Genomic DNA, 16,816 nt, shown 5'->3' on the forward strand with positions numbered 1-16,816 from the left:
TTTAAAAGAGAGGGCTTTGGGTTGGACTTGTAAGAATAGCTACGGATACATGGAGGCAGCGATGCGTGCTGGAAAGGAAAAAACATGGAAGCTCCCAGCAAAAGAAGGGGGTTAGGACATCACTGCATGCATACCTGGCGTCAGTAGGTTTGAATAAAAACCCAACAGTCATTGCATACCGATGGCTGTACCCAGGTCCAACCAAAGATTCCTCTGTCAGCCTTCCTCCCTGAAGCTTACTAATACTCCCCTAAGGATACCGCGTGAGATTAAGGTGTAAATGCCACACACACACACACACACACACACACACACACACACACCTCCATAAGTATTGGAAAGAGGCATTGAGCATCAAATCTTCTTTTAGCTCTACACTCCCAACAGTTTGGATTTGAAAGTACAGTAGACAGTACACCATTTTTTCAACATACCTAATTCAGGGCTCCAAAGGTATTGGAAAAAAAACATAATGTCCAAATAAAGTATTCATGGTTAGTATTTGGTCGACACGCAATAACTGGCTGAAGTCTGTGACTCCTTGACCCCACCAGATGCTGGGGATATTCTCTGGTGATGCTCTGCCAGGCCTGTCCTGCAGCTTCTTCAGTTGTTGTTTGTTTTGAGTTTTTTTTGTGCCTAAAATCTTATCATGAAATGCATGTTCAATTAAGATTGAAATCTGAAGATTTACTTGTCCAGTCAAGAACTTTCCACTTTTTGGCCCTGAAAAACTCCCTTGTTGCTATGGCAATATGTTTGGGGTGATTTAAGCACCATCTAATGAATTTGGAGGTATTTGCTTGTACTCGAGCAGACAAAATGTTTCTGCACACAGAATACATTCTGCTGCTGCGGTCAGCAGTAACATCTTAAATTACGACAAGTTAGCCAGTTCTTGTGGCAGCCCAAACTATAGCACCCCCTCCACCATGTTTCACAGATGAGGTGGTATGGTGTAAATCTTGGGCAGATCTTTTTTTCACCAACTTTCCTCTCGCAATCTTTCTGGTACATGACAATATTCATCTTATCTGTCCACAGGACCATTTTGGGTAGGTTTCTGATCGATTTTTCAGCCTAATAATGGCTTCCTTCACTTTCATTGACACCTCTTCGGTCCTCATGTTGATAGATACCAATAGCAGACTCCAAAGGCAAATGTAAAGCTGTAAATGTAAAATGTAAACAAGAAACACCTGGCAAGCAATTGTCCAATACCTTTGGTGCTCTGAAATAGGGGGCTTATGTATAAAAAAAGGTTGTAATTTCTAAATGGTGAAACCAATCGAAAAAAAGAAAAGAAAAGAAAACATTGAATTAAAGCTGAGAATCTACACCTCATAGTAAATGCTTCATTTCAAATCTAAAATGTTGGAGTATAGAGCCAAAAGAAGACAGAATTCTTCCTCATTCCAATACTTGGAGGACACTGTATATACATAGCCCATTTCATGATGGCCATAACTCATTCCACTTCATGCCAGATTATTTTTAACATTCACTTTGACCTCTCGATTGTTGATGTATACAAAAGACAATGGTTGATGTATTATCAAAAGGGCCTTCATATCTGTTTTTTGTTTCTATTCACAGAATAATGATTTAAAAGGATTGAGCCCAATCTTTGTCATAGGCTTTAGATGTGGAGGAGGACACTGATTCACTCAGGGGAGCTTTCGGTGTGGAGGACACTGATTCACTCAGGGGAGCACTTCTGAACAGGGACCTCAGCATGGTGAACGTCTCACCACCAGACAAAAGTAAGATTTGTTTCCTGTGGGGACATGTGACCCAACTTATTGTTCCTGTCTGTGGCCGGGAACTATTTTTCTACTGTTCATCCCGAGCCGAACCTCAACTTGAGAAACAGGCGTGCAATTTGAACCTTCACGCAAATCTCCTATTGACTATACACATGATAATCTGATTTATGCCAAATTTCTTGTTATGCGCACATTTCTCAAATTATGATTCAGCTCCCCCATTCCCTCCCAAATGTGCCTCAAATAATTGATTCAATTGTCTTTGTGGGCGCCTGCAGAAAATTAGGTTGTCACTGATGCTATTCACAGCTAAGAGAGAAACGAATGACCCAGTGGGATGGGTTTATCGTTGTGGTGTGGAAACAGAATCCCCTGGAACACAGGAAACAAAAATGAATCTTACCTGGGACTAAACTACACTTGACACAATGCAAACACAGATCATGCTTTGTTTTTAGGGCCAGCCTTGAGAGCACTGGAGAAGAGTTACAGAGCGGAAGCCTAAGAGCAACGCTGCTGGCACCTGAGGACACCCTTCACCAGGAGTGCTGAGCTCACCATGCTTGGAAGGCCTGAATGAAATAAAAAATACCTTTCATGAATAAAAAAAAAAGTCTCATAATTAAAAACTCTCTTACTAGGCACCAGTCTTAAATCAATTGAAGGATGGTTGATCTGCCTTTACAAAAAATGTCCACAAAAATACTGCAGGAAAAAAAATTCTTATGAATCAACACACTGAAAAGAAAAAAAAACACAAAAGTACTCTAACCAACAGTAAAAAATAAATAAATAAAAATAAATAAATAAATGAATGTGGGAGCTAAAGTGGAATTCACATCCAAAGGCTTTTGAAGGCATAATAAGAAGAACACTGTTTCATGATGGGCAGCTTCTCATGACAAAGCTCCAGCACTTGCCTGGTTGATGGAAAATTTAAATAAGTGTCTAAATGGTGACACACTATGCATGGGAGAGCCAGACGCACATTAAAGCTACGACCATCTGTACTCTTTTCAAATCACTGTCTTCCTCTTGAAGTGCCAGCAGGGTGGGGCTCTTAAGGACACAAATCAACATAGGAAAATTGATCTCATAGGTAAGAAGGCAAAGAGAGAAAGAGGGTGGAAAGGGAAGGGGTTGCGGTGTCTTTCCAACCTCCGTCCCGTGTATTCTCCTCTCGGATGATGGGCGACGTCAGCGTGATGGTCACTTGCATCTGGGGCTCGGCGCCAGAGGTCAGAATGATGGCTGCCTCTTGGACAGAACCTTTGACTTCATATTTCTCTGGTGTTACCAACTAAAAAACAAAATGACAGAGTTAAGGTGCTTTAACAAGGATGTGACCTCTTACAGACTTGCTTAAGAAATCAAAATGGTAGATACTGGGTTGGGAAATGTTTAAGAAATGTCCTCAACCTCTTTCCCAATCATTACAGTAGTGTATAAAACATGTAAAAGACTGAAGAGTGGAGAGGGTGGGCTGGTACCGTTAACTGCTTGGGGAGGTGCTCCACTATGCGGGTCAGCAGGTTCTCGGTGGGCTTATCAGAGCAGAGGAGGACCAGGTTGACGTTCTTGTCTCCGCGGAGGAGCAGTCCTTTAGCCAGGACACCTACCCTCATCACACCTTTAAGTGCTCTGCAGAGGAAACAGAGTAAGGAAACCCCCTATCAGCTACCCTATGTTGTAGTTCAGACAAACACTGCATGCCCTCTGGAAACAGTGATGCTTTATTAGGGGTCTAAGCAGAAAAGCTGCGCAGAACCCTAGTCATTGTCAGCGTTGTCCATCATTGTTATCATTCCCCTGCATCCGCCGTTTTGGAAATAACTTTTACATGGTAATTGCAGAGGAGCTTGCAAAGTGGCATGATGGTAAAGGGCCCTAGGCCACATAAAGTCATGTCATCTGGCCATAAGGTGGTGCAACACCATGCAATTGGTCTGTCTCTTCACAAGGAATACATTTTCCTGAAGGACCCATAACTTCCACCATGATGGATTTTCAGCATAAACAACATGGCCGCTCTGAACCAATGAACTTTGAGGTTGTATCCTATTATTTACATGCTTAAAAATCAGACATGGTGAGGTGCATCAATACCAAACGTTTGCCTAACAATGTTCTTATTGGTCACATGGAGGCGTTATAACAGGCACATATGTATGTTTTGATCTGTTTGACTTAGAGTCATGACATTTGGCACTGATGGTCAGGGGTGTGTGCACCTAACCCCTAGGGTATGATTGTTTGACCACAGGATGTAGCTACGAGTTAAGAGTTTTTGGCTTTTAGCAGCCATGTTGTTTTAGCTAATCTAATGTCATTTTACATGGAAAGACCTTTGCCCATAGACCATGTATACCAAATTGCATGCAGTTCCCCAAAGCAGCTTTGGAGGAGAAGATGTTCGAAGTCTGCTACAACATAAAAGACAACCGAATACATCATGAGCATTTCTCAGACTTTTCAAAATGACAGGAAACGCTAACAAAACAGTGTTCTGTGGTTGCCCTGTGAAATATGCTGGGCGAACCTGTGGCTTAGACCCCGGCCAAAGTACTCTTTGCAGCTTTAAGTGTTATGATGTGTTATGTGTTATGTGTTATGATGTTGCCACGAGAAGTTGAATGACTTCACTCAAGCAAGACTCACTATTAATTCCATTAGCACACAAGCATGGCAGTGCAACATGATCAATAAGGCTGGTCTTCAAGTCGGCTAGTTATCTCTGCCAGAGGTCGTCCAGCTATTTCATGGCTGTGTCATGTAGCGGAGTCTACCTTTAAATTCCTGAAGAAGTGCATACCTTTCTGGTACTTACTTGCTACATACCAAATGTAACACAATGGTAAAACCAAAGAAACAGGTCATAACTTAAATTACAGTCTCACCATGGTAAGATAACATACCAGAGAAATGATCACTCAATGGCTCATGCCACTTACCGGTCTTTGGGGATCTCCTTCTTGTCCTTCTCCTCCTCCTGCACCTTCTCTTGATCGGTGATGATGTCAGACACCAGTTTGAGGGCGCGCTCTGTGATGGACACAATCTTCTGGATGGCCTGGAGCTCGTCCTCTGAGGGGTAGATGGCCGCGTGCTTGGTCATCACATAGCGGTCGTCTGAAGAGTCGGGTCGACGTGGAGGCTACAACAAACAGGGGTCCAACACAGTTAAACATGTTGATCATCTTTCCCTGTTAGAAGTATTTAGGTACTTTAAAAATATGGAAAAATACATCTTACAATTTCTATTACTTCTAATGGGAAAGATAGCATAACTGTGGCTTGGTAAGACCTTTGATAAGTGTCATTTTGACATACACTTCACTCCTTAAGCGTAGAGAAGAAAAACTGTTGTCATGTTTGTGTGGATGAAAATGTATGTCAAATACATTTCTGTTGCAATAAGTTGTTTTTTTGTTCGCAATTACAATTCAGATAAGAGTGCTTCTCTTTTAACCAGTCAACAGTGCCAACAGATTACTATAGTTGCAATTGCATTGAAATGCAAGTACAGCCAAGGATGCTGTCGCTATCTACAGTATGCACACGACCAACATTGAGACCAATACAAGTGCATTCTATCGTTTACAACGCAACAGTTTAAGCGCACATTGTGCAAATTATTGTGTGCACATCACTAGACAGAAGGATGGTACTAAAGCAAGAACAGCTCAGTGAGAGAATGGACATCTTGAGCGCTTACAACAGGTCCCTGCGGCTGAGGGATGGGCATGCCAGGCCGGACCCCCAGCAGCCCTGGGGGTCCTGGGGGGCCCTGGGGGTACCCTCCGTCTGGCATCCTACGCCTGTCATCCCAGTGGTGGTCCTCCTCCATGCGTCTCCAGTACATGTCCTCTTCGTAACGCCTGTAAACAAACACAGACAGATGGGATCTGGATGCATGTGAGAATTAAACACTAGAGGGCGCTCTCCCCTAAATCAACAGTGATTAAACGGGGAGCACCATGGAGTTTACTTTATTAATCTTCTGTGATTTGAGTTGGTGTAAATCAAATGACGGTGATTCACTGCCACCTGCTGTGCTGGAGTGTTGAATCAACTCAGCTCCAGTGTCTCAGGTCAGCTATGACCATAACAATTTCAGGCCAATTTCAAACCTTTCTTTTTAAAGTGAAATTCTTGAGAAATTAGTATTTAAACAGCTAAATGATTACCTAAATTTCAGCTGTATATTTGAGAAGTTTCAATCTGGCTTTCGTCCTCAACACAGCACTAAGACAGCGCTAGTTAAAGTTGTAAATGACCTGAGAATGAACATAGATGACAAGAAACTCTCAATATTAGTACTTCTGTTCAGCCTCTATATGCTGCCACTGGGAAATATCATCAGAGGATAGGATTAATTTTCATAGCTATGCTGATACACAACTGTATATATCTCTATCACCCAATGATATCAGCCCTATTGATAAACTGGTTCAATGCATTGCTCGTATAAACTTGTGGATGTCACATAATTTCTTGCAATTGAACAAACATAAGACAGAGGTTTTAATTATCGGAGCAAAGGTCCAGAAAGAGATAGTGTGCACCAACTTAAAATCCCTGGCACAAAACACCAAACCCCTAGCAAAAAATCTTGGTGTGCTTCTAGACCCTGATTTGTATCTCACATCAGTAATCTCACTAAAACCGCCTTTTATTACCTTAGAAATATTGCTAAAGTGCAACCGTTTCTCTCAGGCAGACACAGAGACTTATGCATGCTTTTATCACTAGCAGGCTTGATTACTGCAATGCTCTCCTTTCTGGTCTACCTAAGAACGCTATAAATAAGCTACAGATCATTCAGAATGCAGCAGCACATGTACTGACCAAGAAGGAAAGCACACATCTCATCTGTCCTAAAGTCCCTTCATTGTCTGTCAGTTTTAGAACAGATTTTAAGATAATTTTATTGGTGTTCAAATCACTCAATGGACTAGCGCCCGAATACTTGTCAGACATGCTTTTAATATATGCTCCCTCTTGATCGCTCAGGTCCACGGGCACAGGCCTTTTAGTTGTGGGTGAGGACAAAGAACTACGGGGAGGCGGCATTTAGTGTCTATGGTCCTCGCCTCTGGAACAGCCTGCCAGAGGAGCTGAGGGCGTCACAATCTGTAAACACCTTTAAAAGAAATCTTAAGACATACCTTTTTATTTTAGCATTCTCTTAATCCATCTTATTTTAATCTACCCTTTTCTACCGTGCTACACTGGTCTCTCTGTTCTACCATGTTTCTTATTTCCTATACTATAATTTCCTTATATTACCACTTATTTTCACTGTATTATTGTATTTCCTTATATTACTGTTTATTTTCACTGTATTATTGTATCATTATATTGTTAAAGCATCTTGTATTGCAATTTTGCACGAAAGGCGCTATATAAATATATTATATAGCGACTGATTTGATGTGTTGATCTACTTGGCTGATGCAATCCCAACTCATGGGAAGTCCCACCCTAGTTGACTACATGTTGCCTCTCATGCAGTCACTACGATGCATGTACACCTAGGTTAGGGATCACATCTCTGATCCTTTTAGAGGGAGAGGATACCGTAAAGACCTGGGGTAGGGGGGATTCAGAACTGGATACCTCATCTCCATTCTCCAGCGCTCCTCTTCCTCCCTCCTCCTCCAGTACTCCTCCTTCTGCATCTGCTTCCTCATCTTCTCCTCCTGAATCTTGCGAGCCCGGATACTGGGCTTCACCTCTACCTGTAGTTCTGGGTTCACCTTTTTCTGGAACAAGAACAATTCTTTATTAGACCAAAATGCCAAAGACAAAACTCAATCCACAGAGTGTGTTAAAAGCCAACATCAATTAATCATCTCATCAATAGTTATTGAGAGAACAATGGGTTCAAATAGACTACAAATGCTAAAAAAAGGTGTCAGCATTGACCGAAAAGATTCTAAATAAAAACACAAATACAAAATCTACTTGGTCTAAATACATATGCATTTTGATGCATCTTGCTTTTTTGTGCTTTTTTAACATGCTCAAAAATCAGCTCTTTCCCCCCTCTCCCCTGATGATCTCCTTGATTCCAAAACTGATCACATCCAAGCGGGCAACCACCTGCCCCCACGATCCCATCGCATCCCCCTTTCTCCAATCCATTTCCAAAGACCTCCTTCCATTCCTTACCCCCATAATCAATTCCTCTCCATCCACAGGGTCTGTCCCAGCTGCCTTTAAGACAGCCAGAGTCAAGCCTCTTCAACAAACCAACTTGACCCGTCTGCTGTCCATAACTACAGACTGGTATCCCTTCTCATCTAAAATCCTTGAACGTGCTGTCTCTAACCAAATGTCTCACTACCTCCTTGACTGAGACAGCTCTCCTTGCTGTCACGGAGGCCCTCCACTCTGCTCGAGCCTCCTCCCTCTCCTCTGTTCTCATTCTTCTGGGCATGTCTGCTGCATTCGACACAGTAAACCACCCGATCCTTCTCTCCACCCTCTCAGAACTGGGCATCTCCGGGTCTGCACTCTCCTGGTTTGCATCCTACCTGGCCGATCGCTCTTACCAGGTGAAGTGGAAAGAGTCGCTGTCCTCTTCACGCACCCTCACCACTGGGGTCCCCCTGGGCTCCGTCCTAGGGCCCTTACTGCTCTTCCTTTATACCAAATCTCATGGCTCTGTAATTTCCTCACATGGTTTCTCCTACCACTGCTACGCAGACACCCCCTCTGACTCACAGGTGGCAACACGTCTCTGCGTGTCTTGCAGACATTTCTGCTTGGATGTCAGCCCACCACCTCAAGCTCAACCTTAACAAGACTGAGCTGCTCTTCCTCCCTGGGAAAGCCTGCCCTCTCCAAGACTTCTCCATCATAGTACAAAACTCTACTGTGACCTCCCAGACAGCCAAGAATCTTGGGGTGATCCTTGACAACCACTTATCCTGTCACAGCGACAGCACGCTCCTGTAGATTGTTCCTCTACAACATCAGAAGGATATGTCCATTCCTCATGAGAGAAGCAGCATAACTCTTGGTCCACACACTTGTGATCTCCCGCCTTGATGACTGCAACGCACTCTTAGTCGGGTTCCCACGCCTCCGCCATCAGACCTCTACAGCTCATCCAGAATGCTGCTGCCCATCTGGTGTTCAATCTCCCCGAGTTCGCACCCTTCACTGGCTCCCGGTAGCTGCTCGCATCAGTCCCGCGACTCGGTCACAGCTTTTTACTGTCCTGGCGCCCCTCTGGTGGAATGAGCTTCCCGCTGCTGTCAGGACTGCAGAGTCTTCCGCCGTAGAATGAAGACCCATCTCTCCAGGCTTAACTGTCCCTCCTAAAGACCTCTTCATCCCCACTACCCCCCTGTACAGCTTCTCTACTGCCAATGGTCCCTTGTCCTAGCATAGATTTATATTTCTTATGAAGACTGATGGATAGACGATTCACTTAGACAAATATATTTGTTGTAAGTTGCTTTGGATAAAGGCGTCTGCTAAATGCCAAAAATGTAATGTAAATCACTGCTTTAGAGAAAACCCATTAAAAATGTAATTCCCCAACCTTATACTGCAGGCGGTGTCTTCTTCCCTTCAAATGCATCTCCTTGGCATTTGGATCGTTAAAGCTACATTCGCAGAGCTTGCAATGGAACCGGATGACCTTGCCTTCATCATTGCGTACCTAAAAAACAAAAAAATAATTTTACACAAATACTGAGTACACAAATACAAATACGGCCTCTGAAGCTAGTCTGAATTCTCATTCAACATGGAAATGTTCAAAAAGTACCTCTTCCACATAATCGTGCCCAACAGGTTGGACATCACTCTGCAGGGCAGCCAGGGTGGACGCAGACAGCGAATCAGAGGTCTCAACCTTTGTCTCCGGAGTCTGGGTAGCCAATGAGGGTGGTGGAGGTTTGGCTGCCTCCACCTTGGCTTCATCCAGTTTCCCAGTAGTCTGCAATTTGTTTCCTCCTGCAGTGGAGGAATTCAATAATGATGAGGAATTGTTGAGTTCCCTATGAACTGCAGCTTATGTTGAACAGATGTCTCATAGTTGGTGAAAAGATGAAAGCGAGGAAATCTTCATCCTATTTTCAGTGGAAACTAGATCATAAATTCTATGAAAAGAATGTGGTATCGCATTCTATTTGATACCACATTATATGCTACAACCAAAATCATGTTTATATGACCCCATGAAATTAGGTTGAAATGATGTTTGTGTCTCTCTCATTAATTAAAAACGGACAGAGGGCAACACTGGATCTGGATTAAATGTTTTTTAGTTTTTTTTAAAAACAACACAGGTTCTAAATGTAGATAGATAAATAGGTACGTTCTTGATCCAAGGGGAAATTAAAGCATTACAGCAAATTAAGGCATTACATTAGCATTACTGACTGGTTAAGGTACAAATCATAAATATCACAATAATATTCCACAATGGTGTACATACAGGAATGCTATGTAAGGCTATTGAATTTGGAGCCGCTTTCTCATACCAGGGTAGTGAGGACAGAGGGGCTTTCACACGTATGAGACGACAAAACAAGTAGACATTGTCATTTTGGGGTGTGAAATACGGGCTACGTTCCAATTCTCTACCCTTTTCCCCAGTGTGTTCACTCATTCACATCTCCAGCAGTCATGGATTTAAAAAGGAGTATGCTCCATGGCCAAAATCAGAAATCGCTTTTAATGAAATTACACAATTATATCAGAGGTGTATTGTACAAAAGATTGACTAATATATTCATAAAACGTTATTAGAGCCCGACCGAAACTGGATTTTTTCCCCTTTACAGAATTTCTTTAGCACAGTCTTCATTAAAAGAAAACAATGGCAAAAACATGCTCTCAATGATGATTAGGCAAAAATCTGTGTCTCAATAATGACCTGAAATTATCTCCATTGATAAAATAAGTAAATGTTGCTCTATTTATGTGCAAAGTTACTTGCACCAAATGAGAATTTCACATGTTCAGTGCACAGTGCGTTGTTCGCTGTTGTGACAGTTTGATTATTTTACTGATTTTTAAACATTTTTTATTTGTTACTCATAGTATATTTCATTTACAAAAACATACACAGTGAAAGCATTCTTAAAACATACTGTTAGAATACCCCCTGCACTTTCTGGTTGTCATTCACTGCCATTTCCAGGCATGGTTTATTTCAGCCACTCCCCCTCCCCAAGATGAACTTCATCAAAGTGGTCAATTCTGCTCTCTTCATAAGGGTAACCAAACCTGCGTCGTGCAGTCCAAGCTGATACGGTTGATTGGAACTACACACCCAATCTGCTTGTGACAAGTTTGCTTGAATGTCAGACTCTGAAATTCATGGATACAAGCTAGCCATGTTAACTGGTAAAATAAATGATTGGTAAATATGTTCTGTGTTCTCCTTATGCCAATTAACTCTTGTTCAGTCAACATCCTTTTAGTTAGTAAGTGTGCTAATTGACTGCAGTCCAAAGAGCTAACATCAGTTTGCTCAATTAAGCCACTTCAGTAGGTACTCCAGTAACAGCAAACACCAATAGTTTATTCATTAATAAAAATTCTTATGTATACATTTTGCTCTGGAAAAACCCAATTAAAAACAGACTGACTCACATCTTTGGTGTTGTATCAGTGCATTATGGGAGGAGTGTGCCGATACAGATATTTCTGTAAAAGGCTATCATCGGCCGATAATATCCCATGCTCCTACATACATCTGTCAGGCTCTAAATATTATCATATGCTAAAACATCGTAAATTATCACTGATACATGTACAGTAATGGCAAGAAGAGGATGGTGTTAAGTGATGGCCAACAGCATTTTACACTCATCACAGGTTCTTGAGGTCCTCTAGAAGTCCTTCTCAATAATGCCAATCCCACAGTGGCAGGTTGTAGTGCAGGAAGCACATTTTCTCCCTTTAGAAAGCTCCGCCTGTCCTCATTTGGCTCCACCACTCAAGAGGGTTGCCTTTCTTCCTGTCAATCACAGGCTCTTTTAGGTAATGCTCCAGCTCCAGCTCTTCCCCCCCCCCCCAGGTATCTCTGGATGAGCCTGTGAAGTCAGCAGGGTATCAGAGACTGTCTCCTGTTCCTCCACTTTAGGCCTTTCCGGTCCTCCCTCCTCAGTGTTGATTGCTGATGGTGTTGTGGTAGTTGCCTGCATAATCTTCTGTCTCTTCCCAAAGCCAGACTTTGGCTTGGTTTATACTCTCGTTTGACAGGAGGCTCTCTTTGCAGTGTAGGTCGAGTATGCATGCCAGCACCATCTCTTCTGTTGCCATCTTGGAAAACCTTTTCTCCAGGCTCTCCAGCATCGTTTTTAAGGTCTGGATTCCTGTACTGGTTGGTCCTTGACTCCAGCAGACGCTTCAGCACAGCCACAGGGTATACTGCATGAGGCAGAGGATTCCGCTTTGCTCATTTCTAGTGTATATTAAGGGTCAAGGTGTCCATCAGGTCTGATGCTACATCCCACTCTTCTGCACTTCAACATGTAAAGGGCCTGTGGCCACTTATATACACAGCTCTCTTCTGCTCCAGCCTCTGGAGCATGTGCAGGGATGAGTTCCACCTGGTTGGCACTGCTTGAATGATGGAATGTTGTGGGACACCAACCTCCTCCTGGATGGCAGAGTCGTTGCTGTGCAACAAACATTCAGTTGAGTTTTGCCAGTATGTCCCCCATTACTCTGAGAGCTGAGGCCATCATTAATGATAAGCTGCAGATCAAGTCTTCACCAGTCTCATCCCTTTGACCATGTTGGCACCACTGTCTGTCAGCACCAGCAACCCACGCTTAGTCTCAATATCCCACTCAAGCATCTTCAGGAACATCTGCCTGATGTACTCAGACATGGCCTTTGCATTAAGGAAAACTTGGACTCTCTTCCAATTCCTGTCAATGAAATGAGCAGTCAAGCTCACCAGTGCTTCAGTTGACCCTGACAAACAATCTGTAGTAAAAGCGATGCTGCTTCATGTCTCTGTTGAAAATAGAAGTTGCTTCACCTTTACAACAACTTTTTTTCACCCATCATGTCAGTGCGGAAAAAACATTTCAACCATCAAAGTGTGGCTGGGCTCTGGCTTCGACATTAACCTTTACCCACCAGTACCCTCTACCACGGCAAATGGTTGGATTATCAACTCCATAAATCACACTGTCCATCTCTTTTGATCTCGGATCAGTTGTGGAAAATGAGTCTCGCTCCCATCTGTGCCTCATCATATGTTTCCTTATGTTGCCCACAAATTGCTTAGATTTTTTGGCTGGATTTGCTGGACCCCTTGCTGACAAACCCATCGGAAAATACAGAAATGAGGGAGATTCATTTAGTATCCATTAAAGCTGTATAGAAGCAAACTATCATGACTTAGTTTGCATTATTATCATTTGTATGTGTTATATACACTCGCCAAACACATTATTAGGAACACTAAACTAATACTGGGTAGGGCCTCCCTTTGCTCTCAACAGCCTCAATTCTTCATGGCATTGATTCCACAAGATGTTGGAAACATTGCTTTGAGATTCTGGTGCGTGATCACATAATTGCATCATGCAATTCCTGCATTTTCTTCAGGTGCACATTCAAGCTGTGAATCTCCCGTTCTACCACATCCCAAAGGTGTTCTATTGGATTCAGATCTGGTGGCTGGGAAGGCCACTAAACTCATTGTCATGTTTATGAAACCAGTTTGAGATTACTTTTTCTTTGTGACATGGTGCATTATCATGCCCATTAGAAAATGGGTAAATTGTGGCCATGAAGGGATGCACATGGTCAGCAACAATACTCGATTGATTGGTATTAACGGGCCCAAAGTGTGCCAAAAAACATTCCCCACACCATTACACAACTTCCACCATGAGAAGGTGTACAGGTGTTCCTAATAAAGTACTCGATTGAGTGAGTGATATACATAATATATACATACACACACAGTGCATTGTCTTACAATCTGTAACTAAACTAGCATAACATGTAATCATAACACATCTAATTCAGCTCCTTTATTTAATGTCTGACATCATTCTCAATCAACATAATTTGTAACTGCCTAGGCATGGAATTTATTCAAAGCAATATCTAGCTAACAGTGAATGGGTAGGTTGCTTATACATGCAATTCATTAGCCACGCAACAGGCACACTTGACCTGAGATTTGAGTTGACCGGCTATTATTATTACTACTGTCCATCTAGCTGCCTCCCTGAAACATGCCATCTTTAGCTATATCTTGCTGCTAATACAGGCATAATGAGCAGAGATGCTTATTGATTAGCTACCACTCTTGCTAAAAGTAGCTAGATACCTAGCAATGATTTGCAGTATAACCCTCAGGTGTGATTAGCAAGATGTTTTTATTGTCACAGGCCTAAGCCCTTCTGCCTTTAATCTCAGTTTGGTTGTCAGCTTCATATTGGCATGCACCAAGCACAGAGCTCAGCAACACAACTCTAGCCCAGGTTAAGCCATTCCTTTTCACAAGAATTTCATCAGTGAGGATGTTTCACGTCAAAAGCCATTTCAATGGGGGATGGGCAGTTACCATAAGATTAAAGGTTCTACGCTTTTCAAATAGATTCTCAAAAACGTTTTGCTGCAAATCCACAACAACTTGCGTCTTTGGTGTTTTGGTCAACAGTATCAAATATTCTATCCCAAACATGCAAAACCAAACAGCACTGTTAAATCACTTTTAAGACAACTACATCTTGTATGGTTATATCCACTCAAGAGACTCCCACCTTCCCACCCAACCCCTTCAACATAACAGCTCCCTTACCAACAAAGTTGATCTTGGGGGTGTTGACTTTCTTGACAGCTGGGGTGGAGCCAGCAGAGGAGACACCGCTGGCGGTAGGGCTCTTGCCTAGAGCGGCCACGGTGCTGCTGCCCATGGTGACAGACTTCAGGTAGGCGGAGTTGGGGGGGGCTGAGGAGGAAGAAGAGAAGGGCAGAGAGGAGGAGGAGGCGGTGGTGTTGGAGCTGCTCAGGGTGGAGCCGGGGGTCTTGCTGGGGGCAGCTGTGGTGGAGGTGGGGGTCTGGGTGACCACGCTGGGCTCAGTAGAGGGGATGGGCTTGCCCAGTTTGGTGTGGAGCTTCACGACCTAGAGTCAGAATCAGAGCATTTAGACAGTGCTAGGAGACACAAGCCATGTTACTGTGCTCATTACATCGTGAACATGAGGGAACTGATCAGTGTGTGAAATTACTCTGGAAAAGAGGGTGCACATCACAGTGAGGCTCAGGCCAAAACCTCAACCAACACCTACCACCAAAGATATCACTAGATGTGACATTTGCAGATTGTAGTTAATACACTGGAGCTGACACAACACACCACTTTGATGTGTTCAGAATTCATAACTTTTATTCCTTTAAAGTTTCCATGTAACCATTCCAATTTTAATTTCCAGACATCTCTGGGTATCTAAAAAGTGCATTTTTGATTGACAGTTGGTCTCATGAGTCCACGTTCTTTCCTAAGTTCAATGTTTACCAATTTTTAGGCAGCCTACACATGTGGATATCTGAAGCATTTTTGTTTGCAATTGGATGCTACTACATTTTTGGTGATTGACTTTGGAGCTAGCTGTGTAAAATGATTAGCAAAACAGGTTTGTTTTTCTAGCTAGCAAAAGTTGCTAAGTACAACACTGTGCTCTCTCAAACAACAAGACAACTTCAACTACATCATTTTCCGAACAGTCTTGCTGCATTTTACTTCAACATTTTACACGGCCAGTTTCATTTAGTCTGGGCTGTTATCTGCCAAGAGCAGTCACTGTGTGCACTGCTAGTGCTGGTTAAAACCTAAACAAATGATATAATGGTTTATTTGATTGAGTTTAGTTGATTGAGTACTTTGTCGTCATTGGTTTATTACAATCATCGGGTGACGCAGTGTGAGGACCCAATACCACACCCAAGGAAAACAATCTACAATTCAAACTGGCATCATACTTCTCACAATTTCCGTGTTAATTCAACCTCAGTACGTAAACACCATATAAAACACTGGAAAATCTGGGTTGACTACATGGCCCCTTTCAACATTGAAACAGTTTATATTTTCTAGACTTAACATCCCTACTACTGAGCATTTGACATGCCATGGGAGGATTAACATTGGACATGGACACGGCACTACAGGACACTGGAGAATCAGATACTGGCCAGATGAGAGATGTGAGACTGAGGGCCATTGGTGATTGTGACCAGACACAATGGGCCTGATTCCAATCAGATGATTTTCTCCCTTCCTTTTCTCCCATATCCATAACATACATGAAACATGAAAGCATTCTGATAGGATTTCTATTATGGCAAAGCACGAGCCACTACCATATCAACACCCATGCAGTCTTCAAGGAGTAAAGAGTAATCAAGGAATCAAAAGGGGGTGGGATGTCAGCTTGGAATCCACTAAGTAGCCTACTCTGGCACAAAATGGCTGCTGTGCATCACAAACACGGGGAAAGCTACAGTTGTGGTGGACTAGTTTACTTTAATAGTGCTTGTTCCAGTGACTACCAAAGAAACCAAGGTAGTCATCAGGCAATGACCATGCAAATACACACCAGGCAAATCAGGACAGCAAACTTTGTAAGTCGCTTTGTATAAAGGCGTCTGCTAAATGCCATAAATGTAATGTAATGTAAATGTAAACTGAAGTGTAACCACTAAAACAGGACCAATATAAATCATCACTCCTACCTTCTGGTGCTTGGCCCCTCGTATGTGTGCAGCGTAGGCGTCGGCGCCGGTACAGGACACGTCACAGAGCTCACAGCGGAGCTGATTCTGGGTGCCGCGGGCCGAGCCAGCACCGCCGCCGCCACTGCTGCTGGTGCTGCTGCTCTGGGACACCTTCAGAGCAGCCTCCTTCTTCTTGTGTTTCTGGCCCTCCAGGTGCTCCTTGTACGTCTAGGGGAGGAGGGAAAGGTGGGAAACACGCTTTAGATCCTCACCAGCTCATTACCCGTGGTGGTGATGGATCATGCTGCTGGGAGGCTCTCACCAAAACGTGTTTC

General features: G+C 43.1%; 1 protein-coding gene across 3 annotated transcripts in view; it reads right to left on the reverse strand.

Annotated features, from left to right (window-relative positions):
- Window positions 1-16,816, reverse strand: part of zfr (zinc finger RNA binding protein) — a 34,105-nt gene that overhangs the window by 6,436 nt on the left and 10,853 nt on the right. For all 3 annotated transcript variants that reach the window (XR_014554327.1, XM_083674145.1, XM_083674144.1), the window contains exons 7-15: window positions 16,500-16,709; window positions 14,566-14,890; window positions 9,550-9,737; window positions 9,322-9,441; window positions 7,386-7,531; window positions 5,482-5,644; window positions 4,718-4,920; window positions 3,257-3,407; window positions 2,925-3,066 (exon numbers count right to left, since the gene is read on the reverse strand). Coding sequence is in view for 2 of the 3 variants with exons in the window: in XM_083674145.1 (XP_083530271.1) it covers window positions 2,925-3,066; window positions 3,257-3,407; window positions 4,718-4,920; window positions 5,482-5,644; window positions 7,386-7,531; window positions 9,322-9,441; window positions 9,550-9,737; window positions 14,566-14,890; window positions 16,500-16,709 (1,648 nt within the window). In the remaining variant the exon portion in view is untranslated. The remainder of the gene's footprint in view (window positions 1-2,924; window positions 3,067-3,256; window positions 3,408-4,717; window positions 4,921-5,481; window positions 5,645-7,385; window positions 7,532-9,321; window positions 9,442-9,549; window positions 9,738-14,565; window positions 14,891-16,499; window positions 16,710-16,816) is intronic.

Source organism: Argentina silus (assembly GCF_951799395.1).
Source record: "Argentina silus genome assembly, chromosome: 7".
Classification (NCBI taxonomy): domain Eukaryota; kingdom Metazoa; phylum Chordata; class Actinopteri; order Argentiniformes; family Argentinidae; genus Argentina; species Argentina silus.